Below are 25,717 nucleotides of genomic sequence, written 5' to 3' on the forward strand. Positions count from 1 at the left end.
ATAATTGTTCTTAGAAAAATCAAAATGGGATGATGCATGCAATCGTGGATTTAAGGAGTGGGGGAATTCAAACGTTTTAAATTCACTTATCAAATTGACCGATAATAGGCATAGAGCCCCCCCCCCCCCCCCTTTGGCAAATATAATTATCCCTCGGATCCCCCTCACCCACCCATTTTTACCTTTCTGGTTTTTTTATGCATACAATAAGGGCGTGTTTTTTATTCATTCAGATTGATATTATACCTTTTCAGTCATGGTTTGACAATGTAAACATATGTCATTCCTTCCCCCCCCCCCCAACTCCCCTAACCTTTTAATTTTTTTTCTCCTAGATTTGCACCTGTTTTAACTATCTATTTCTCTAAGGTACGTCTTTTTCTTCTGTTGCCTTGATTTAATGTGAGGGAAACATTTTTTAATCAATGTACTTTAATTAACTAAACGTGACTATATCTTTCATTTTTAATTTGAAAAATTAAATAACAGACTAAGATAACGATGATAAGCAATAACAGGTGATCGGAAAAGCGTACTCAAGCTGGTTTTTCGAACAATTTAGTATCAAACAGGCAATCCCTCCCCCCCCCCCCCCCCCCCCCCCCCCGGCCCAGCACCAACACCATTTTTCTACAACTCTTACGGAGAATAATGACCCACAGGCCATAATTCCTATGATGTAATCCAAGTATTCTAGAACGAAGTGGGTCATTTTTCTACTTAGAAAAATGACCCCCGTCAATATTCTATGGGGGTCACTTTTCGTCGTTACACCGGCATTGCTGTCGCGTAACATATATCTTTTCCAATATGTGTTAGGTTTTTAATGGTGATTTTGGATTATATACTTGAATGATTATAATTGAGCTTCAAATAAGATTAAGAAATATAAATTTTAACTACCATTAACATATTTTGCAATACGGTATACAAAAGGATCTCCGGCACTGTTTTTTCATGGCAAACCATAGCGCGTTATCAAATAGGAGTTTCTTCTCTTAATTTTGCTTATGACAAAAAGAAGGTAGAACTGCCATAACTCAACTATAAACATATTAAATATAGACTTACGTCAACCCAATAGTAGACGTAAACTTACGACTGTTTTTTGACGTAACGTCACACGTACGATATTTTGTGAATAAGCAAAATCTTTCGAAAAAATCTTACGTCAAACTTACGTCTACGATTAAACGTACGATTTTTTGTGAATAGATCCCCTGGTTATTTGATACACATTTGAATATTGTTACTGCGTTTCTGCGGGATAGTTCTTTTTTAATAGAAATAATACTATGCTTATTTTTATGAATTAAAAGTAAATTTCCGTTAGAAATGCTTACAGTAACGAAATCGATTCTTTATGATAATACTGAGTAAAATGTTAAACTTCAAAACAAGTTGCTGAAAGTATATTAAAATTAACCATAAAAATTAGTTCAACCAACTCTTATTTTCTTCTTTGTGGTGTGTTTTTATGTAAACAACCAATGATTCATACAACAATTATATTTTTTGCGGTCCATTTGACGCTGCGTAAATATGATTTCTTGTTTTTTTCTCTGAGAAGCAACAGGTATTCCGGAATTTATTTTGCCATCGTAATTCTTTTCAGTCATTGTTTGTAAGATGAAACATCCGGTAATTTAATACGAGAAAAATCCATCATCAAACTTGAAGACGAGGGTCGAAGGAGATTGTTCGATGAATTTAGGGGATTTAAGAATACAATAATTTATTAGTGGACAGGTAAGTTTGGAATTCTTTTAAAGCCCCATCTAAATGTGTTTTTTTTAACAAATCAATCCATTTTTAGGTTCATCAAATTATTTGATGGCGGTTTTGCCAATATGAATATTATTATGGTTTGAGTCCCATTTGGTGGTTATGTAACAGAGACACTTTTTGCCTCTGCTGGGGTATGATCACGGGTCCTCTGGCACGCCAGACTAGCACACTACCGATCGAGCTAAAGGGTTAACCCAGTAGCCAGAGCTATAGTAGGAATGCCATATACCTGACTCTACCACATTGTCCCCCACGGCCACCAAAGAAAGAGGCGTCCCGACTCTCCTGGAGTGCCACCACTCTAGTACTAAAGGCAATCTCTCTCACCCGCCAGAGAATACCCAGGCCCCAACGTGGGCACCATTTTGTAATGTTCAGTCCTTGCATGGGATAAATAACCAAGATAATAACACAAGTCTGTTGAGCTGACTTGGCTTTATGTGTCAAATAATCAATTAATTTAATCATGAATTTTGACCCTGTAACAATTGTATAAAAATATATCAATTGTATAAAATAGACATATTACTGTAATGGAATTTCTGATATACAATCTGAGTATAATCAATAGGATTTAAAGCAATTGCAAGGGAGATAACTTCATATTATATATAATGATTCTGCCACACTTTAAATGCCTAAATGGTATACCTATTTTATCTACCAAATGGGACTCATTTTTCGTTCAACTCGAATTATGTTTTTCTGGAGAAAAAGCGCATCATCTTTACTACCCTGGCAATTACTCTGATCAAACATTCGTTTAAAAAAATCTATATGTATCGATTTTTTCCGCACAAGTTATAAAAAAAGGCTGAGATGAAATGCACCCCAGAAGTCGCGTATTAACAAAGTGTTTATGTCTTCAAAAAGATCGATTTTATTCAAAGTACGAAATGGCCTCATTCCTCCAACTCTGTACTTTCAATTCATATCATCTGGGCAAGTCGAAAACCATTTTCATGGTCTTGATATTTACATGTACCACCTTTTCATACTATAATACTATCTTATATCATATCACATGATCTAAAAGATCACATTTAACAGTGTGGATGTTATTTATTTCATATTTTGAAAAGTATGCTAATTTTACTGATTGAAGTTAAAAAAAGCAATCAATAAAATAAAAAATTATCCAAAGAATGGGTTTAAACTTTATTAAAGAAAGTAGAATGTTTTATTATGAAATTCAGCAGAAATGCATAAGGGTGTATGTTATTAATGTGAACCATGTATTAAATCATGCATGTACAAGTATTTATTGTTGCTTTCCCTGCCCCAAACTTTTTTGAAGTGATTCATGGTCATGTGTGGTGTAGACCCCCCCCCCCCCCCCAGCCCCTGCAAAATCAAATTTCTTAACATTATAGAATTACCAAAAATATATATGCCTCATACCTCCCTAGCAAACTCAAATAACCATAACCCACCCCCTGAAAAATTTTCTAGATCTATGCATGATGGTAATCAATGACAACATAATCACTCTTTGACATAATTGTTGTATAATTGTTTTTGACTTGTAATGTGATCTGTTTGTAGTCTGACCCTCAGGATGCTACCCAAGAACAGTCCAGCCAAGCACATCGTGACACGCCTGTCCCCCCACCTCCCCTCTTTCACCGACATCTTCGACGAGGAGAGCTTCTACATCACCTTCCTGCTACTGGCCTTCGGGAGCGTGATGGCGGTTTACTTCCTGTCACGGAGAGTAACTCTCAAGGACGCGGGTCACATTGACTAACGAAGCGGAATGTTTGTAGTGAGGGTCAGACTAACTGAACTGTTGTTGCATTGTATGATGAGAAAACAGGACTCTGATATTGTAGAGGGAGAAAAGAACACATGAAGATTTTCACTTTATGCTTGAAATTTTTATTTAGTTTACTCAGAACTAAGATGAAACAAGCTAAACATTTAATGTGCAATATTGTGTGTCTGAGGGAAACTGGTTTTGTTTACAGTCTACTTGTCCAGCGTTGTTTCAGTTTGTTTTTGTACTTTCTTGTGTTTTTGTTTTATTTTGGTTTTTGTATTTTTTATATGTAATCTTACTACAGCATAATTTACTTTTACCAAATACGTCATTATTCCCGTTTACAAAGAAGGTTGTAGCGTTACACATTTTTCTTATCAAAATAAAACATTCAAAATATTAGTGTTTGTATTCACTTTACAATGTTAAGAGGTTGCTTTGGTTACAGATACATTTTTATAGTTGAATAACAAATTGAGGACATATTTCATTATAAATTATCAGAGAGGCGCTTTTTCCTTATCAATGACCCATTGTGTCAAAAAGGAAGTGGTGTACATGTAGTTAAGTTATTTTGCATATATACACTTGTTGAGAAAGGTCCCAATAAAAGATGCTTTATTAAATGTATTGAAGCCGGAACTTGTTGTTCCTTCCTCCTGGGGTAAAATCAGCCAGCTTCTGACATTCTTTCGCATCATAATTGACTGTGTGCATCGTAGAGATGACCAACCATAGCAATTCCTCCCACGAGCCTGAACAAGAGTTGTTAAACACCTTAATGAGAGAGGACTTCCGGTTACCGAACTCGTACCTGGTGGGTTTGTCTGGCCTGTTTCTGTGGACTTTTCTGAACACTGTTATCGTGGTGAAAGCCGAGCGTGCCCAGATTTCGTTGACGGAGGGAGGGAGCGTCACGGCGCTCCAGTACACCCAGATCAGCGTGTGTAACACGGCAGCGGCGGCCCTCATCCTCACAGCCAACGTCCTCAACGTCACTGACTTGCCCTGTACGTTCGTCTTGGTCTTTGAGCAGCTGTTTAACATTGTTCACCTGGCGTCCGTTCTACAAGTGGTGATATTGTCCGTACAGCGACTGCTGTGTTACCAGTTCCCGATCTGGAGCAACACGTGGTACAAGTCCCGGTGGTTAAGATTAGCTACTTTCTCCGTCTATGCCATCGCTGTTGTCATCGAAATCCTCGGATTAATTGAGATCAAGAATGTTCAACTTGAAAAACGAGAATATTGTTTTGGAAGTGAATTTAGTTTTGCATTTTTTAAGCACAGTCTCGCGGTAGTTCAGTATTGGTTGCGGTTTGGTGCTGGAAGAGTTTTCCCCTGTGTGATTTTACTTCCGGTTACAGTATTGTTAACAGTAGTGGTGATTAGGAATTACAGACAGCGAATTCAACTTCGGAGCGTGACCGCCTGCGAGTCCTTTCTTAACGATTCTGTCGTAATATTCATCGCCTCCACGACATTGTTTACTGAAACGCTGTATATAATTATCCTTAATCTGGACAATGTTGACACCAAAACAAAAGCGACTTCCATAAGAAACATTTACCGGCATCTTATTACGGACGCCATCTTGCTGCTGACCTACACGTGGTACTTTTTCTACCACACCATTCTAGGGACCAAAGAACGCAAGTTCGTACACAAATGGAGGAAGGAAACCTTCTCAAGCTTCACGCGATCGTCCAGATATTTCACCGTCCGGAAGAAGCAGAAGAAGGACCGGCAGTCGGGGATCTCGGTGGCGCCTGAATCGAGTACGGCCGGCGGCGTCCGGTCCGTCGTCTCAATGAATCAGGAATCTAGTGCATCCGGTGTTCTAGAGAGGGAGTTCTGACCTTTTAAACCCTGGAAAAGCATATATTTATATATATAGACACACACACACACATGTTAAAAGAATAAAATCCGTGTATTTTATTATAACTTTGTTTTAACTTTTAATCCTGCTCGTTTGTAAGCTAGTTTCCAGTAATAAAACAATGCAAGGATTGTAGGGATAAAATGTTGGTTAATTTTTCAGTATTTAGATACAGGTTTCAGGCCATTGCCGTAGACTGTTATATTAACTACTGGATATAAACTATTGCTGTTGACTATTGTTGACCGTCAGCAATTGGTTTATCCCAAAGCGGGCCTAATTTGATAGCACTGGTTAGGGTTGTCTAATCAGACCATTTTTATTGTAATTTATAAAACCCGATACCTTTTTTGTATTAACTTATATAAAATAACTTTTCTTAGTGTCTAAATAAAGTAAACTAAGATTATGATTTTAAAGGTATAGATAAACCGTAATGAATTACTGTTTATAAATTGTATGCATATTTATATATACTTACAGAACCTCCTTTCTGTACATAATAAATCCAAGAGCCTTGCGGTTATTACTAATTACTCAGTCTCACAGTTATTGTCGCACAGTTTGTTCTTTCATTTCTTTGAACAAAGGTCATCAGAATCCAGTGTGGGGATTTCCATTGAAAGGGGGGGGGCGTGTCCATATAAATGGATGTTTGTGTCGGTTGGTGGAGGAGGGGGGAGGGTGATAAATCGACGATGATGATGAGCAAGATCGTGTGTGTGTGTGTGTGTGTATGTATATGTAAGCATATTTAGCACAATTAACAAATCTGTTGACAAGATCACTTTCAACAATTTTAAGGGAGAGAAAATGAGGCAAAGTAGGAAATGGAGAGTGGGGGAGAGAATGGGGGAGGCGTGAGGATGCATGTATCATGTCAGGAATATTTAACTAATACATAGGCATAATCAAAATATTTACTGCCTAGTTGTTGTATTCAGACAAGGTATACATAGATTGTGCAATATGTAAATATGTCATGGTCAGGATCTACATGTACATGAGAAAAAGCCAGTCAGTCCATTGGTTTAAGAAATTATTATATTTGCCTTGTTTTGTTGCAGTGTATTTAAGTGTAGTTATATGGGTTTTGAGATAAATCAGCGGTTCATGGATTGATAAGTTTTCCTGTAGACATCTTTTCCTGTATATGTAAGATTTGATTATAAGAAAAAATTATACCCAAATATATTACGATTGTCCTGGTCAGCTAAGGCATCACAGTCAAGGAAGAGAACACATTTTTAGAGGTCTAAATCTACGTTAATTTTGATATTTCCATAAATAATAAATTTAACCTACTTGTATGTCAGCACGTGTATTCTGTCAGGACGACGGAAACACGACAGAATTCTCATTTTACACATTTTGTAATATTAAGTAAAATCAATCAACAAATGTTTAATGTCGTCAAAATACATACACAAAAAAAAAAAAAGAAATCTGATCATAAATATACACATTTCATCAAAAGACCGGGTACTCGGAGTGCATATTTTATGACGAATTAAAGGTCATAACGTTAAACACCTTGGCCCAATTATTAACAAGAATCCTTTAATAGTTACTACACCTACATTTGTTGATTCACTACTCCACAGTGTAGGAACGAGTCTGCATACAGTATTTTTATTGTAGATTTATACAGTAGTAAACTAGGATAATACTCGTCATTTCCATCATAATAAAATTTCTCTTTCGGAAAAATCTTATTGGTTCAGAACAGTACAAAAACTCAACAAAAAATTGAAGCATTGAAAATAATGTCAAAACGGGCTTGGCCCTTGTGGTCCACATATAATTTCTGATGTAACCTCGATCTGATTCTTCACAATGCTTTTAAATGAACTACCCGTACAGTGAAAGTAGAATACTTTTGCGCCACGCGTACAGTATGAAATAATCACATCTCGTGATATTCTGGTGGTTTTTTACTCTTATTTGTAATAGCATCGATCAGAGGCAAGGTCAGATTTTCTCTTGAGATATATATCTACCTTTACATATCCTCATTTCAGTGATAATGATTGTATTTGTTCATAATAATGATTTAAAACTTGAAGTGTGACCCTTGATATTGATTATCAAAATGTTCACTTGAAAATCATATTGCATAAAGAATATGTACAACTTTTGTACTTGTGCCAGTTTATTACTGTAAGTGTTCCAGAAGCTATTTATATCCGTTGATCAATTAATTTGATTAAAATTACACAAACACTGTCTTCGACTGTACGCGTTCAATTTGCTTACTCGCTTCGACGAACAGCTCTACTCAAAACTGTACACTTCCGTTCCTACACTGTGTACTCTAGGTTAATGTGAACTTGAAGCGCAGAGATATATCCTGCTCCACCACCCGTTCACGGTTAAGTTAGATCAATATACTGGTCTTGAACACGATTGATTTTGCTTTTTCTCTCGGATTGAGTTTATACACTCAGAATGAAGTTTGAACATAATGGACGTGTTTACAATAATTGTGACATCCACAATATGTCCTACACGTGTGAGGTACCATCTTCCGTTCAACTGGACACTGTATACATAGCCATGGGCTTGTTTCTCTTCATAGTGATGATGCTACAAAACGGGGCAGCCATCTTGGTTTTCAACATCACTCCAGATGACAGAAACGTCAGTCGAACGATTCACTCCGCTCTGATGTCGTCTGCTGTTTTGTACGGTTTGGTGCAGTCTCCCGTTTGGATCCTATACCTGAATTCCGACAGAGATCCCGACCCAGACTTGGTTTACACCTGTCTTATTCTTCTACCTGGAATTTTCAATACAATTTTCCTGTGGTTGTCTGTTTTACTGGCGGGTCATAGGACCCTCATCATGCTACAGCCCACGAACAAAAATTTCTGGGGTAAACAGCTCAGATTTCTCAGATACATTGTAGTTATATCGATATTTTGCTTGATTTTAAACATTCCCCGTATGATATCAATTATGGACGATGACTGTGTGTTCTCTAACGAATACGAATTAATACAACAATGGATACTCCTGGTGAATAGGTTTATATGTTGCCTCATTCTCGGTATAATGATTACATTTTTAGCCATGAAGCTATGGAAGCACCATAAGAGGCGGCGGATTCTGGGTGCTCGACATACCAAATATACCGTGCTGGAATCGAACACGATCTTCATATCGAGCATCACCCTCTCTATAGAGGCGACCGACACCCTCCTCAGGGTCCTACAAATGGCTGCGTCAGCCCGCGAGAGCGAACTGTCCGTCTCTCTGTCGGTGGTACGCATTCTCAGACTAGCGATCTACGGACAACATTTTTATATGCATATATTTACGAACTTCAAATTACGACTAACTTTGAAATCATATATAGATAGATTACGGGCTCACGTGTATAGGTTTCATCAGGTGAACACGGACGACGTCCAATTAACAGAGTTATGAGATTCTAATAACTTTGTTTTCATAATATATGGTACTACGTTTATAGCCAACATATGTGTTCAGATTCGAGCTTTCAAGTGACTTGTCGCATTGGATTACAGACAAATTGAATATCGTCAGTTTTCAAATCACATGATCGAGCAATGTTTTTAAATTATTTCTTGATATAGCTTTTTTTCTTTCTTTCTGTATTCATTTCAGCAAAATAAACTCGACTACTTGAAAGAGGAGATATTTCAAACTGTGCATATGACGGTGTTTTTGGGGTCAAAATGGCGCCCAAGGAAAGTTGCTACAGCTGACCTTTTAGGAAAATCTCCCAAAATCCTACCTTACTATACTCAGTGATATAACAGAGTGAACATCTTAACATGCATGATCAAGAGTAAAATCTGTAAAAAGAACATGATCCCTGGATCAATAATTGAACCCACTTACGGATACATAGTTTAACTTGTAAACAAACAAAAAGATTCTCTTGAAAATGTCTTCTTAGAGTATTCATTTCTGTAGTTTATCATTTATGATATTTTTCAGAATAAGGATAATATTTTGGAAGAGATTTTCAATATATTCGACATTTGTATGAGGTTGACACGCACAAAGAAAAGAAGAGCATGACCTTCCAACAAGTCCGTTTTGGATTTTGCTAACCTGGGCTCACTCACGTGCCTTTTTCCTAATAACCGGCGGATAAACGTAATGGATTGTGACGTTTAATTTTCAAATATGACGTAACGCACAATACAATTTAAAAAAGAATACGACAGAGGCATCTCTTCAGCAAAGGTATTTCCAATAATACCTCAGAGTTTAAAAAGTAGGAAACACACGAAGAAATCGAGCTGAGTTGCAGCCAGTGAATTGGAAATTCCACGCTCCCCTTACATCATTGATGGATATGATCACACCACTGCGAGGTGAAAAATGGTTTCTCTTTGGTTTGCTTCTGGTGATATTCATATCTACGGGATTTGCTGAAGAAGATGGCAAAACCAACACAACTTCCAAGGGATTTCCAAGTATATATGGGGTTTTTTTTGTTTCATTTGATTTCTGTTCAAAAAGTATGGTGAAATATCATGAAAATAAGGTTGTTCGCATGGCCAGTGAAGACTCGGACAAGCATTGGACGTGAACAAAATTATGATATTCTGAGATCGGTATTAATTTTTATCTGCTTACAAAATAATAGAAATAGAAAATAATACAACGTTATAGAATTTTATAACATGATTATAAATCTGATACAATGTTTAAGAATAAATTCTTACATACAGACGTGAGTCATAAGTTAACGGCAACACTATAAAAAAATAAAAAGGTGCGTTTAATAAATCATATTCAGTGAAACTGCAGTTTAAGAAGCGCGCGGTTTGTAAACGTATGCGATATCGAATTCATTAAATAAAAAGCAGTTTAAAAAGTTCACTGAAATGTAAACAATGCATCGTGTCACTTGTATCTCATTCGTTATGTTTGACGCTCATTGCTTATGTATACACGATTTTTATTTTTTTTTTTTTTATAAAAAAACAAAAACTAATATCTTGATTTTATATATGAAGTCGCTTGTACGTCACATCGATGATTGAAATTGTGAAGAACTTTACTTGTTTTCTTATTTATTTAATATAAAAAATAGTCTGTCCCGAGTTATTGCTTCCATCACTTTTTTGATGATTTTTAATAAAAATACACTTGAAATCGATAAAAGGGAATATATCCAAGATATCTTCATTGACAGTTATCATTTTTCACCCATAAAAGTTCACAGGAATGAAAACAAATTTCTTACGGAGATTTATAATGGGAAATGTTTACATCTTTTCTCCATTCGGAAGTACCCTGGATACCTCGTGCAATTTTTCAACGTTATCATCCGGGCTTATTAATGGCTGATGCAATGCAAAATCCCCGTAGACTTTCTATTTTTGGATGTGTATTGAAACCTGAAGCGGTAGAGGGGGCGTTTCAAGATAATATGGACATTTTTCATATTTGTGGATGATTGTGGTTTGAGCACAAAGGTATTTATGATTATCAAAATATCAAGCAAAAAGTGGTGGAAGCAAAACCTCGGGACAGAGTGATAGACCCACGATCAAAAGTGAAACTCTTAATTTTCAGGAAGTATAAAACAAAGATTATTATGCAACAGACGTTATTAGTCTATCCTAGATATTCTTTCTCTTTACAGGTATTAAGTCAATGGCAAAATCTTTCTCTAACACTGTCGACTCTTTCTTCAAGAAAACAGTATCAATATTCAAAGGATCTCCACATCAAAACAATACAGAGGTCCGTATATCATTGCTGCTTTATCGATTATTGTTTGATTGATCTTTCTTTGATTATCAACACTACTAGTATCTACAATGCTTTACATGGCAGGTGTAAAGGATTCATTGAATTTTGCATTAGTATATCTTTTAATGAAGTACATCTTTTTGTGTATTATTTTAATGAAGTACATCTTTTTGTGTATTATTTTAATGAAGTACATCTTTTTGTGTATTATTTTAATGAAGTACATCTTTTTGTGTATTATTTTAATGAAGTACATCTTTTTGTGTATTATTTTAATGAAGTACATCTTTTTGTGTATTATTTTAATGAAGTACATCTTTTTGTGTATTATTTTAATGAAGTACATCTTTTTGTGTATTATTTTAATGAAGTACATCTTTTTGTGTATTATTTGCAGAGTACAACTATCAGTCCTTCCAACGAAATAAAGAATACAACAATGGCCGTAAAGCCCGTGTCCCCCGAAAGTCGAACACTTCCCGGAAAGATCGAGGAGAAGCCGGATAAAGTGGCAGACGACAAGTCGGTGGGTTACTTTTCACGTCTCGTTGTATATAGAAAATACTGTCCATATTTTTACTTTTTAGGACAGTACGTTAGAACATGGCCATTTTAACCCATTGTGAAACTGGATATGTCACTACAGTTGTCCATCTCTGTAGCGCAATGGGTATAGATTTAGTCTACGAAACTGGAAGTCCCGTGTTCGGATACCGCAAGAACTTTTGGTTTTTTTAAACTATTTTAAAAGTTGATTTTCCCCCAGATCATTCATTTTGTTCTGTCATTTTCAATTCAAATGTATGCTTAATTCCTATCTTTGAGGAATATAAAAAAATGGACTTTTATGCAAAACTTTTCCTGAGGGTACGGAGGACCCTTAACAATAAATTGTTTTAAAATTTTAGATTAAAATTTCGTGATTAAAATATTTCATTAAAGATTTGATCTCTGCAAAACATTGCAACAAATTTACTAATTTGTTCATGTTTTTTTTATTAACAGAGTGTGGATGATAGAAATTCGGTGGGTATACCTTTTCGAATATTACCATGAGTTTTTAAATTAGTTTAAATTCTCTAATTTACCTCGTCTTATTCTTAAATTGTGTTTTATTTTTTTAGACTACTGTTCCCTAGACCACAAGCCAAGGATCCACATCTTAGCGTTGACTGTTTATAATGGACCAACTTGGTGTTTAATGCAGTATAAAATGCATTTTTGGGGGGCATTTTTCATTGCAAGCTATTTTCCTTTCAAAATTCTAAATATCAATTCTTTTAGGTGAAAATATTTTTGGAAAATTCATTTACTATAGTAATTATATTTCAAGTTGAAATTATAACAAAACTGAAACAATAAAAAAAAAAAGAAATCCGGGAAATGGATCTCTTTCTGTGTTTTGTAGGAAATATATAAAAATGAAATAATACAAATAAAAGAGAGGTAGAGGTGTATCTCGCGGTTAATATTTTTACAGAGAGCGAGAGACATATTGCGTTTTAAATCTCGATGAAAGATAATTGTGATATTCAAACTGAAAAGACAACTATATTAACTTTTCCGGACGTTAAAGCTATTCTAGTACACGCCATTTTTAATGGCATACATGTACATAGCTTTAAATAGAGGAGCATCAGGACTGGTTAATTTGATGCAAGGTATATTCCATAATTTATGAGTAAATTTTTTAAAAAATGGTAAAAGAGTACCTGTGTACATGTACCCGTGTACATTTGCAAATCTTTCAATTACAACGTGTAAAAAACCAAATGATAAGATAGATAATTGAATTCTTACACCCCGTACACACTGCTTAATTTTGAGTACACAGTACCTTAATGATCCTCCTAGCCCGGACAAAGTGTTGTTTGTCCTGTGTTGGGTCTTAGATCTAGCTACCTTCCTCTACTTTTACTGCTGTTGTGCATTGTTATTCTGGTCGGAAGAATAGCCTGGGTCTCCAGGAAGCTGGCCTGACGGGAGTCAACACGTGTCCCCACCCCACAACCAGTATCTGGATCCCCATAAATTTGGCCCGGCCATGCAGTCTCTCGTAGGACCTTCCGGAACTCGGCCCGGTCCAGTGTCTCTCCCAGAAACACGACCGTCACCTTCTTACGCTGCTCCTGTTGGTCAAAGCTGAGGCGCAGCTTCCGCATCATCCACGGGGAACTGGGAGAGGTTCCGACCAACGACTGCTCCAGTTTTTCCCGATCGTGGCCGGAACCGAACGTCACGTCAGCGAGATTCTTGGCGGCACAGTCGTTAGTCACCGTACCAACCTCCGACTGGCTATGTTGCATGTCCAGGCGATCCGACACATCGGCGATGAATCGCATGATGAACTTGGAGTTGTCGAGACCAATCGCACAGGTGTCGAACACTATCTCTAAGGTATCCCACTCCTCAATGTTCTAGTATTAAAAATTTCTTGAGAAGTATATCATTGAAATCTGAAGACAAAACATACTTTAAAAAAATACAAAGATAATGAGGGTCAGTGTTCATCCCTCTGAGTTATGGCAAATTTAATTTGACCTTTTTGCACCTAAAAAGCAATTTCAGCCTAATTAGGATTTGCTGTCGGTATTTTTGATTATTAAGCAAATTTATTTCTTCAAACATTGCTTTTAATAATGCACAATGTTCACACTGAATAGAGGGATTAGGGAAAATTTTTGTACTGGCGAAGCAGCTGCATAAATTTTTTGTGACCTTTTTGCACTTAAAATATGTCAATTTCTATAATAATTACAGTTTGATTTGAAATAAAAACAATTTAAATGTCAGGAATTTTATAAAGTTAATCCAGCTTGCCTAGATATGTATTCAGTATAATTTTGACATATAAAATCATGGGGGTCAGTGATGTCAAATTTAAGATGTATGGCTTCAAAGTTAAAATGCTCGCAAATCTTGGCTTTATAAAATGCAGACATTTTCTATACATTTGCATGATTTGATGCTTAACATCTATCACTCTCTCAAGATTTGATTTTGTAAATGTCACAAAGAACCTAGTATAGAATATGTTACAAACCTATCAAATGTTAGAAATGTGAATAATGAATTAAGTATAACAAAAAGAAAAGTATATTGAAAATTCAAAATAATTGCTTGTTTCTGTCATTTTTGTCAAGAAACCTTCCCCACGAAAAAAAATAGTTTCCCCCAAAACTTGTTTACTTCTTGAATTCAAATTGATTTTCTTTATGAATGTTGTGTAATTATGAAATAATAATCTTTCTGTGATTATCTAATAAATAAAATCCCATTCATACCCATTCATGTATAGGTTAAATCAATACTGATCTTGAACACAATAGCATTTGCTTCATTTTTCGGAATAAATTTACACACGAAGGATGGATATTGAATACATTGGACGTGTTTACAATAATGGTGACATCCACAACATCTGTGAGATACCAGCTTCCGTTCAACTGGACACTGTGTACATAGCCATGGGCTTGTTTTTTCTCTTAGTGATGATGCTACAAAATGGGACAGCCATCTTGGTTTTCAACATCACTCCAGATGACAGAAACGTCTGGCGAACGATTCACTCCGCTCTGATGTCGTCTGCTGTTTTGTACGGTTTGGTGCAGTCTCCCGTTTGGATCCATTACCTGAATTCCGACAGAGATCCCGACCCAATCTTGGTTTACACCTGTCTTATTTTTTTGCCTGGAATTTTTAATACAATTTTCCTGTGGTTGTCTGTTTTACTGGCGGGTCATAGGACCCTTATCATGCTACAGCCTACAAACACACCCTTCTGGGGTAAACAGCTCAGATTTCTCAGATACATTGTAGTTATATCGATATTTTGCTTGATTTTAAACATTCCCCGTATGATATCAATTATGGACGATGACTGTGTGTTCTCTAACGAATACGACATAATTCAGCAATGGATACTCCTTGTGAATAGGTTTATATGTTGCCTCATTCTCGGTATAATGATTACATTTTTAACCATGAAGCTATGGAAGCACCATAAGAGGCGGCGGATTCTGGGTGCTCGAAATACCAAGTATACCGTGCTGGAATCGAACACGATTGTCGTATCGAGCATCACCCTCTCTATAGAGGCGACCGACACCCTCCTCAGGGTCCTACAAATGGCCACGTCAGCCTGCGAGAGTGAACTGTCCGTCTATCTGTCCGTGGTACGCATTCTCAGACTAGCGATCTACGGACAACATTTTTATATGCATATATTTACGAACTTCAAATTACGACTAACTTTGAAATCATATATAGATAGATTACGGGCTCACGTGTATAGATTTCATTGAGTGAATATTGAAGGCGTCCAATTAATAGAGTTATGAGATAACTTATAACTTTGTTTTCATAATACGATACTACGTTAAGGGACAACGTATGTGTTCAGAGTCGAACTTTCAAGTGACTTGTAGCATTGGAATAGACAACAATTGAATATCGTCAATTTTCAAATCATGTGATCGTGCAATATGGTTTAAAAAAAAATTTAAATACAGCTTTTTCTATCTTTCTTTTAATTAAATTTATTTGAGCAATGTAAACCCTACTATTTGAAAGAGGAGATATTTTTACACTGAATATATGGCGGTGTTTTCGGATAAAAATGGTGCCCCAAGAGAATTGCTACATTCAATATCCTTTACAAAAATCTCCCGAGAAATTACTATACTATACTCAGTGATATTTACATATTCCAATGTCTTTGTGATAACACTATGAATCATTTTTGTACTATACATTCCAATGAATTCAAATGACTTTTTGTGTACATGTACAATATATAGAGCACAACTAGTAGTCCTACCAACGAAGTAAAGAATACAACGATGACCATTAAGGCATAACCCCCATCCCCCCCCCCCCCCCCCCCCGGGTAGACCGAACACTTCTAGGAACGATCTAGCCGGATAAAGAGGCAGACGATATGTCGGTGGGTCACTTCTCGTCTCGTTGTATATAAAAAAATACTGTCCATATTGAAGGGTCCTCTACACTCCGTGACTTCTTTTACTTTTTAGGACAGTACGTTACAACATGCTGATTTCAACCTATTTTGAAACTGGATATGTCACTATTGTTGTCTATCTCTGGCACCCCCTGCGAATGTGTTCGGAATGTTTTCTTTATCGTAGCAAATTATGCAATAAATCCAGAGGCGCTCGAATGAATGTTCACAGACTTCATTGTGAGCGGAAGTATAAGTGTTCGAATAATATTCTCAAAATACGTAAGTACTGGTCGTTTTTTCATATCATATCCTACTTTGATTTATGTTAAAACACGAAAATCTATGAAGATATATGTCTTATTTCGTCATCTAGCAGTTATTGATATTCAGAACAGAGTTATCGTTCGTGTTCAACCACTCTACACGTGGTTGAAAATATAAACATTCGGTTACTTAATAAAATCATAGCCATGTTTGATGCTTGTGGTGTGCAATACCATGTTATTAAAAAAAAGAATGGGTGTTCGTTTTGTATAAAAACTTAATATATCGAGCCATTTTCAAGGAACATTCTGCATAAAATAGTATAGTATGTTTCACTATTGATGCTATTACTAGGTCAGGTGCGGATCGAAAATTAATCCTTAGATTGCTATTAAACATGTAAGTCATTGCAACAGCAGAAAAAAACTTATTTTTTCTATCGTCACATTTATTTCTAGAACTAACACTTTTCCACCAATTAATGAAGATAAAGTTTAAAATCAATAAACGTCTAGATTCCATATTTGATTACAAGTACCTAGATTCTATAAAATAGACTATAAACTCGAGGCACGATTTTTACTGCGAAATTGAAAGGGTCAAATAAAACCACGTGGTCTAAATTGAAATGACAATAACATTCACAGGGGTGTCTGGTGAGCAAAAAAAAAACTTATTTGATATAAATCCTTTTTGGTGTCCATATACATTTTTGGACAATTCATTTAATCACATTTCAGTTTGAAACTACATTTATTTCAAAACTGAAGACAAGAAATCTTACACATGTATTTCTTTCGGTATTTTGTTGAATTTTAAATGACAGAGAACGGATACAAATAAAAGATAGGTATAAAAATATATGTCCTGGTTAATATTTTTAAAGCGAGAGACACGTTGCGCTTAGAGCGTTATTAAAGACATTCTTGATTTTCAATTAACAATTACTAGTATTTGATGCGAGGTATATGTTACATTAAAAGTATTATAATCGAAGATTTCTAAACTTATCTATAAAGTTTAAAATTTACAAGCTGCTATGCGAACTTAAGTTTATTTTTTTTCTCTCAAATTAATTATGCAATATAGTTTGGAACAAAAACAAATAACCAAACAAACAAACAAACGGAGATGCTTTTATGTGACAAAAAATGTTAATCCCCTAGTCTTTGATATCTTCTTAACTTAATTTCCAAGCAAATTAAACAATTTCCCGACAACAGAAGTGCAAAATTATCGTAACAGCTATATGTATGAATGTTTATTTTTCTGGCATGTCACTACCATCTCTTTGCTATCGAAAAGGAGCAATGCAATGCCTTTCAAAAAAAAAATAATGAAAAGAGAATGGTTTAAGATCTATAGGAGTGCGGTTGGGCTAACTGTGCTGGAACCCTGCACGTTAGCATAGAGTGTGTTATGTTGTGCTAACTGTGCTGGAACTCCGCACGTAAGCATAGAGTGTGTTATGTTGGGCTAACTGTGCTGGAACCCCGCACGTTAGCATAGAGTGTGTTATGTTGGGCTAACTGTGCTGGAACCCCGCACGTTAGCATAGAGTGTGTTATGTTGGGCTAACTGTGCTGGAACCCCGCACGTTAGCATAGAGTGTGTTATGTTGGGCTAACTGTGCTGGAACCCCGCACGTTAGCATAGAGTGTGTTATGTTGGGCTAACTGTGCTGGAACCCCGCACGTTAGCATAGAGTGCGTTATGTTGGGCTAACTGTGCTGGAACCCCGCACGTTAGCATAGAGTGTGTTATGTTGGGCTAACTGTGCTAGAACCCCGCACGTTAGCATAGAGTGTGTTATGTTGGGCTAACTGTGCTGGAACCCCACACGTAAATTTCGATTTTGTACAGAATTATATCGGATTGTCCGAGCTGGAATCATCTGCACGTTATTAAGTTGTAATCTCGGAACTCCGAGAATCGGTTTCATTAGAATACCATGTACCGTTATATTGTCCAACTTAAATACAACTTGTTGAAGTTTTGTTTTGTTTTGTTTTATTTGGTGAAATATATTCCATAATTCAAGGGGAAAATGTATTAAAATCCGTGTGTGCATTTGCGAAATAATTAATCAAAATTATAACCAAAATGCCAAGTAATAAAATAGGTAACTGAATTCTTCCACCCTATACACTGATTAATTTTAAGTACACAGTACCCTAATGATCTTCATAGCCAGGACTGGATGTGGTTTGTCCTGTGTGGGACCTGATCAATCAGAACACATCTGTCACAACGCGGTCTTTGTTGGAATATTGACACTTCACATCTCATCTAAAATGGTGGTCTCCAGGGCGAGTCCTAGGGCTACCTTCCTCCCTCTGTCTTTAGTTCTTGTGACCCTAGTGGGGAGGATAGCTGCCACCGACAGCGACAAAAACAGAACGGTGTCCAGTATATTCCCAGGTATGTTTGTTTCCGCGCTACAATGGCTTTATGCAGTAACATTTTCCTATAACGTAAATTTAATTTTATTTCTTTATACAGATTTAGGAGCACTAGCAACGTTATTTTCGAAGACAGTTGATGAGTTCCTTAACAACACGCTGTCGATGTTTAAGGACTTGCCTCCCAACTACAAGAACACGTCAACAGAGGTGGGTGACGGGGGCAGTCTGTGTATTGTTATCGGGATCGGGATATATGAACCTCAAAATAATACACGTTTGTGGAATTTTATTTCAAAAGAATATTAATGGAAACATTGCAGTAACAATGCATCTATTCAACACTAGCTTTTCGGGCAAACCATGTATATAAACATGCATAATATTGCGTAGATTTTTCTTAGATTCTAAACAAAAACGGCACCAACTATTTGAAGAATACCACTATCATAAAAGAGTCCACAAACGGATCTTTTACCGGAATGTTCATGCAAAAATCACAAAAGATGGAAAATGGGGTGAGTGGTACTCCAGTTATATGTCAAATATAATAGTTGTGACGAGTTGAAATAATGTACATGTCCACAATATATCCATAATTAATATTTTTTGTTTTCAGACGTCTATCACGTAGGCACTTCAAGCAAGAAAACGATCGTAATTGCTAAAAGAGGCTAAAATGTAATCATAATGTAACGCGCAAAATGACAGCAATAAACATCTTTGAATATACTAAAGTATTCCAATGTTTAATTTAGTGTACATATCTGTAACAACAAAGGTCCTTCTAACTCATCTAAGATATCATACGACATAGCAAAGAACACTTGATTGGCCTGGGTCGCCAGAAAGCTGGCCTGGCGGGAGTTGACCCGTGTCCCCACCCCCACCACCAGTATCTGGATTCCCATAAACTTCGCGCGGCCGGTCTCCCGCAGGACCTTCCGGAACTCGGCCCCGTCCAGTGTCTCCCCCAGAAACACGACCGCCACCTTCTTACGCTGCTCCTGTTGGTCAAAGCTGAGGCGCAGCTTCCGCATCATCCAAGAGAAACTGGGAGAGGTTCCGACCAATGACTGCTCCAGGTTTTCCCGATCATGGCCGGAACCGAACGACACGTCAGCCAGACTCTTGGTGGCACAGTCGTTAGTCACCGTACCGACCTCCGACTGGCTCTGCTGCAGGTCCAGGCGATCCGACACATCGGCGATAAATCGCATGATGAACTTGGAGTTGTCGAGACCAATCGCAGAAGTGTCGAACACTATCTTTAAGTCCACTGGTATCTTTGGGCCGCAGTCTATAACAGATAACCCCAATCTTGTATAACATGTAATGGTTTAGAGGTGTTAAGCACGCTGATTAGAAGGATTTTTATTTGTACTTACGAGCGTTCCCATACAACACCGCGTCCTCGTTGACGGTGGGAGGGGTGGGTGGGGCGGGTGTAGCTGGGGGAACTGAAATATCAGCCTCAGTTAATTAGCATAAAGATTATCCCCGATACTTAACAAGGTGATCATACAGAGTTGTAAAAAGGAATCTACCTTTGCATGTTCTGACAGCCAGTCGATCTTTGATGGACTGAAGTGCGTCAAAGTTGTCTATCTTGAACATAAAATTGTCTGTTGGAGTACTTGCTATAGCCGCAAGTTCTTTTTCGTCTACCTGCTCAGTAAGTTCATTATCATCAGTATCGTCTTTGCAGCACATATTCTATTTATTCTGTTTATCAATAACAGTCACTATACAATCTCTTTGTCAAACAGCCGATCCCAATTGCAAATACATGTAATCAACGCGTATCTGATTATCCTAATTCAAATCCAAAATCCCATATATGAACATCACTGGTTGTCCCATTAACAACAGTATTACAATGTGTACCTTTTATTTATCTCGATTAAAATCATCCTAATTCAAATTATGCTTGATTGTCTGTCAATCTTCATTACAAACCGTAATCCTTGCCTAATTAATTTAAATCATAGTTAACATAATCCCTTAACAGGCTACTGATCCCAATCATAAACACTGTATTGCCAATCCGAATCACATACACTGTAATTTATTTACCTAATTGCTGATCCAAATCACAAACATTGTAAATTTTTTACTTTATTGCCTATCTCAATTATAAAAATTGTAATTCCTATTCAATTAAGAAATGAAGATAATAATTTTTCTATTGATCGACGTATCAAAGAAAAAATTGACCGGAAAACTTCATCAATGCGCGTAGCGCATTGATGAAAAAGTTTTCCGGTCAATTTTTTCTTTGATACGTCGATCAATAGAAAAATTATTATCTTTATTTCTTATCATTTAATAAAACATTTTCAAATAAAAAAATGTGAAGTGTCATTGATCAAAAATGAAAATAATGTAAATGAAGCGGCGCGTATGAATACAAAACAACAACAGCAACAATATTCAAAATGGATGCGCCTTCAGTTGATGCAGAGCTTATTGAGCTGAATTTAATGGATTAAACACAAATAGTGAGTTAAAATCTGAACCGGCTGAATTGAAAACGAAAGGAAAATACATGCGATAGCTTGTGATATTATTCACTGTGCAGAAAAACTCGTAATAAAACTAGTTTTCATGTGAGATCGCTGGAATATGCAACTGGACATAACCATCCAAGGAAAGGCGATCGTGGACGAAAATAGCTGATATGTCGACAAAAAATAGTATGTATAAGCGACTTTTGTAAACGTTGTGGTAACTAGATAGCCAGTGATGTACTTAAATTGTATATCTGCCGCTTGGAATGCGCCGAAGGAGTTGATGCATTACTCATAGCTTTTCTTTACGACGCTTATATTCTGATGACCGATCATTCACGTGTGTAAATTTAAAAATCATCGTGAAAGTTTATAGGCCTATATGTTCGTTATAATATTCCTGGAAAAGGAACAGCCAGCCTCGCTGTAAATGTTGATTGATCTCAAGCAGACGAAATCGTGAGAAGACGCTTAATTTTCTATTTCGTGAATCAAACAATGTGTTTTGTTTATTTTTGAAGGTTAAACTTTCAAGTTTTTATATTCACAAGGTTGCATTTTGTTTGCTGACAATAAAACAGACACAACTTTACATTTTGTTGACAGTGTTTATCTTTGAAATTCCCGTTCTATAAATAGTGTTAGATCAGAACAGTTGAGAAAAGTAGATCCGGCAAAAATTTTATTGATGCAGGTATCAAAGAAATTTTTCAACCAATCAGAAGCGTCGATATCTCATCAAACGAATAAATATTAAATGATATTACAAACATCGTGTTTTCTTGGCAGCCGATCCAAATCATAAACACTGTTATCCTTTAACCTGATTGCCAATCACTAACACTGACTGTCATTTTGATCTTTACCTGATTATCGATCTCAATAACACAATGTGATTCCATTACCCGACCAATCCAAATCACAACCATTTATTTAATTGTTAATCCCAATCACTAACAATAATATACCTGAATGTTAATCCCAATCACTGACATTTACCTGATGGTTAATCCCAATCACTAACATTTACTTGATTGTTAATCCCAATCAATAACAATAATATACCTGGTTGTTAATTTAATCCCAATCTCTAACATTAACCTGATGGTTAATCCCAATCACTAACATTTACTTGATTGTTAATCCCAATCACTAACATTTACCTGATTGTTAATCCCAATCACTAACAATAATACACCTGATTGTTAATCCCACTCACTAACATTAACCTGATTGTTAATCCATTGCTCTATTATTTACCTGATTGTTAATCCCACTCACTAACATTTACCTGATTGTTAATCCCAATCGCTAACATTAATATACTTGAATGCCGATCCTGATAACAAACATTGTAATCTCTTAAGTTGATTGCCGATTCCAATCATAAACATTGTGATCTTATTGCTCTTTTACCAATTCAGATCACAAGCACTTATCTGATTATCAATCCCAATCACTAACATTTACCCGACTGTCAATCCCAACTTTGGAATCCCTTTACCTGATTGCCGATCCCGATCACAAATACCGTGATCCCCTGCCCGTGCACAGCCGCTGCCTCTTGCTCAGTGTACGACGAATTCTGGGACATCCCGTCTGTCAGCACGATGGTGATGTGGGGCACGTTGGGTCGCCGGCCGCCTCCCACCGGAAATGTCCTGGTTCTGACGTAGTGAAGGGCATCCCCCGTGTTGGTTCTTCCCCCTTGGTATTTAACTCCTGCTATCTTTTTCTTGATGTCTTCTTTGTTGTCATTCTCACCCAACCTGAACTCTGGGATAACATCTGTACTGTTTGAATAACAACAGTCAGCAAATGTAACTATTTTCCAGAACGAAACACGGTAATCACACAAATGTCCAGTTTTAAATGGTTTTTACTGTAATTATGATTTTTCACTTGTTTTTGTACACAATAATGTAAAGTATATAAGTAACATAATGCATTACAGAAGCAAATTGGTTAATTATTTATAAGTTGGGTTATCCAGTTTATCATGATATCACAGTCACATATACAGAGCGCATTATCCAACGCCCTGAACATGACCTAGTCTGCGAAACTTGTGCCATATTTCTGCATGTGGGGGATTTCTGCATAGAGGTTAAATGTCTCACCAGTTGGATAGAGAATAGTCTCACCTGGTGGATAATGGATAATGATATAGAGGAAGAATGTCTCACCTAGTTGATATAGATGATAAATGTCTCGCCTGGTAGATAGAAGATGAATGTTTTACCTGTTGATAGAGGATGAATGTCTCACCTGGTGGATAAAGGATGAATGTCTCACCAGGTGGATAGAGGATGCGCCTCATGTCTCACCTAGTTGATATAGATGATGAATGTCTCGCCTGGTAGATAGAGGATGAATGTTTTACCTGGTGGATAGAGGATGAATGTCTCATCTGGTGGATAGATGAAGAATGTCTCACCTGATGGATAGAGGATGAATGTCTCACCTGGTGGATAAAGGATGAATGTCTCACCTATGGATAGAGAGTGAATGTCTCACTTGGTGGATAGAGGAAGAATGTCTCACCTAGTTGATATAGATGATGAATGGTAGATAGAGGATGAATGTTTTACCTGGTGGATAGAGGATGAATTTCTCACCTGGTGGATAGATTATGAATGTCTGAACCGTGGATAGAGGGTGAATGTCTTACCTGTGGATAGAGGATGAATGTCTTACCTGTGGATAGAGGATGAATGTCTCACCTGTGGATAGAGGATGAATTTCTCACCTGGTGAAAAGATGATGAATGTCTCACCTGGTGGATTGAGGATGAATGTCTCACCTGGTGAATAGAGGATGAGTGTCTCACCTGGTGGATAGAGGATAAATGTTTCACCTGGTGGATAGAGGATGAATTTCTCACCTGGTGGATAGAGGATGAATGTCTCACCTGGTGGATAGAGGATAAATGTCTCACTTGGTGGATGTAGAATAAAGTCTCACCTGAAGCTGACCATTCCTACACGGGTTTTATTGCTGCCGATGTCAAACAGATCCACCAAGTTCTCCGTGAACTGGAGCTGCTTCCGGAAGTCTTTAAACAAGATACTTCCGCTTGAATCTAACACGAACTCTACATCGGCGGGTTTATTTCCACATCCTACAAAATTTTATCAAAAGCTTAAACCCATTCTCATGTTTCCTACTTTCCGTGCCCATCGCTTCACGTGTACATAGGTACACGGGTATCGGTTTGCTGTTCAAGAGATGTGGTGGGAAAAGCTGGGTTTCCGTCGTGTGCTTGATTTCCACATGCAGTGAGTGGAAGCCTTACTCTGGCCGAAAACTCCAAAGGTTCTTTGTCGCGGTTTATTTATCTAGAATCGACGGGACAACTGTCCGAAACAGAGGACCTGAAGCTGGAAACTTGAGACGACGTACAACAAACTAAATAAACACTTCAGTTATCGTTTGAAACTTTAAAAGATGCATTAGTTGTGATTTTTAATTTTATCTTATTTCTTTACGTTGCCAATTTACCATTTATTTATTTTTTTAATTCATAATATACAGGAATTATCAAAACTAGTATTAAAATACTCTATTGATAACTATGAATAACTTATAAACAATTGTAAAAAATAAATCAACCAATAGATAAAGTTGTTACCCGTTATGTCATCCGAAGAAAAGACCTGGAATAGAATTGTAGTGATTTCATTAATCATAAACACTTATCTCAAGGAATTCGTTAGTATATATATTCCAACAACCGTAATGAATATTTCACTTTACCAACTGAACAAGAATCGCAGCAACAAGGACCAGAACCGTCGCCATCTTGACTTGTCTTGATCTTCGCTGCAGCTTTAGGAATGGGTTTTATAACGAGCAGATTTTTGTCAATATTATGATCCCATCAGTTATATTGGTGATTATCTGGGTCTATATGTTCTGCCTGTTTTTTCTGTGGTTTGAGGGCTCTGTGTCATATTACTCATTAGGTTGATGAAGTGCTCTGTTTTTCTGCATTGGTTTCTGCCTTCGGGACTGGATAATCTTGGACCTTGGGAGTATCATGTTCAAATCCTGATGCTCTTGAACCGATTATTTTACTAAAAAACAGAATAATGGGCAATGCGCATTTAGATCTCGAATTTTCTACGTAAGTTTGGTCTTTGCTGCCATTAAAAATTAAAGTATTGAGTATCATCTGCCCATTACACAGTATTCTGGATGTCTCCTCTGTGAACGGAACATTACTCTGTATGTTAGGAATTCGATTAATTAGTCAAAGTATTGTTCAACGGATTTCGTGCGTGGGAACTTGAATGTTGCTAAACGATAAGCTTAAACTCAATTAATGATTAAAATATTAATTGAAATGGTGTCGAGAACTGACCGAGAACTTAAATCAACAATAACTTTATTACTGCAAGACAATGAAAA

General features: G+C 36.8%; 4 protein-coding genes across 6 annotated transcripts; 3 read left to right on the top strand and 1 right to left on the bottom strand.

Annotated features, from left to right (window-relative positions):
* The first annotated feature begins 1,594 nt into the window (after positions 1–1,594).
* Positions 1,595–9,771, top strand: LOC105321501 (hypothetical protein). Its single transcript, XM_011419781.4, has 3 exons — positions 1,595–1,749; positions 3,334–5,722; positions 9,060–9,771. The coding sequence occupies exon 2, from the start codon at positions 4,272–4,274 to the stop codon at positions 5,403–5,405; it is 1,134 nt and encodes a 377-aa protein (XP_011418083.3). The 5' UTR covers positions 1,595–1,749; positions 3,334–4,271; the 3' UTR covers positions 5,406–5,722; positions 9,060–9,771.
* On the top strand, positions 9,584–12,625 carry LOC105321502 (uncharacterized). Of its 2 annotated transcripts, none has more exons than XM_011419782.4 (5): positions 9,584–9,880; positions 11,059–11,159; positions 11,566–11,694; positions 12,174–12,194; positions 12,293–12,625. In XM_011419782.4, exons 1-5 carry the CDS (start codon positions 9,754–9,756, stop codon positions 12,305–12,307), a joined length of 393 nt encoding a protein of 130 aa, XP_011418084.3. In that variant the 5' UTR covers positions 9,584–9,753; the 3' UTR covers positions 12,308–12,625. The 2 variants fall into 2 exon arrangements, 1 of the variants encoding a protein (XP_011418084.3); XR_010712459.1 differs by having other exon boundaries at positions 9,607–9,880; positions 12,111–12,194.
* Positions 12,626–18,639: 6,014 nt separating this feature from the next.
* On the top strand, positions 18,640–19,451 carry LOC105321504 (uncharacterized). Of its 2 annotated transcripts, XM_034481252.2 has the most exons (4): positions 18,643–18,816; positions 18,898–19,007; positions 19,202–19,315; positions 19,417–19,451. In XM_034481252.2, the coding sequence occupies exons 1-4, from the start codon at positions 18,690–18,692 to the stop codon at positions 19,429–19,431; spliced, it is 366 nt and encodes a 121-aa protein (XP_034337143.2). In that variant the 5' UTR covers positions 18,643–18,689; the 3' UTR covers positions 19,432–19,451. The 2 variants fall into 2 exon arrangements, with proteins under 2 accessions (XP_034337142.2, XP_034337143.2); XM_034481251.2 differs by having other exon boundaries at positions 18,640–18,816; positions 19,202–19,451.
* LOC105321503 (cartilage matrix protein) lies at positions 19,075–25,206 on the bottom strand. The gene is made up of 7 exons (XM_011419784.4): positions 25,064–25,206; positions 24,939–24,963; positions 24,272–24,428; positions 22,812–23,100; positions 20,345–20,465; positions 20,186–20,257; positions 19,075–20,097 (listed from the first exon to the last, which is right to left on the bottom strand). Exons 1-7 carry the CDS (start codon positions 25,106–25,108, stop codon positions 19,547–19,549), a joined length of 1,260 nt encoding a protein of 419 aa, XP_011418086.3. The 5' UTR covers positions 25,109–25,206; the 3' UTR covers positions 19,075–19,546.
* Between the last annotated feature and the right edge of the window lie 511 nt (positions 25,207–25,717).

The sequence above is a fragment of the Magallana gigas genome, chromosome 3, assembly GCF_963853765.1.
Source record: "Magallana gigas chromosome 3, xbMagGiga1.1, whole genome shotgun sequence".
Taxonomy (NCBI): Eukaryota; Metazoa; Mollusca; class Bivalvia; order Ostreida; family Ostreidae; genus Magallana; species Magallana gigas.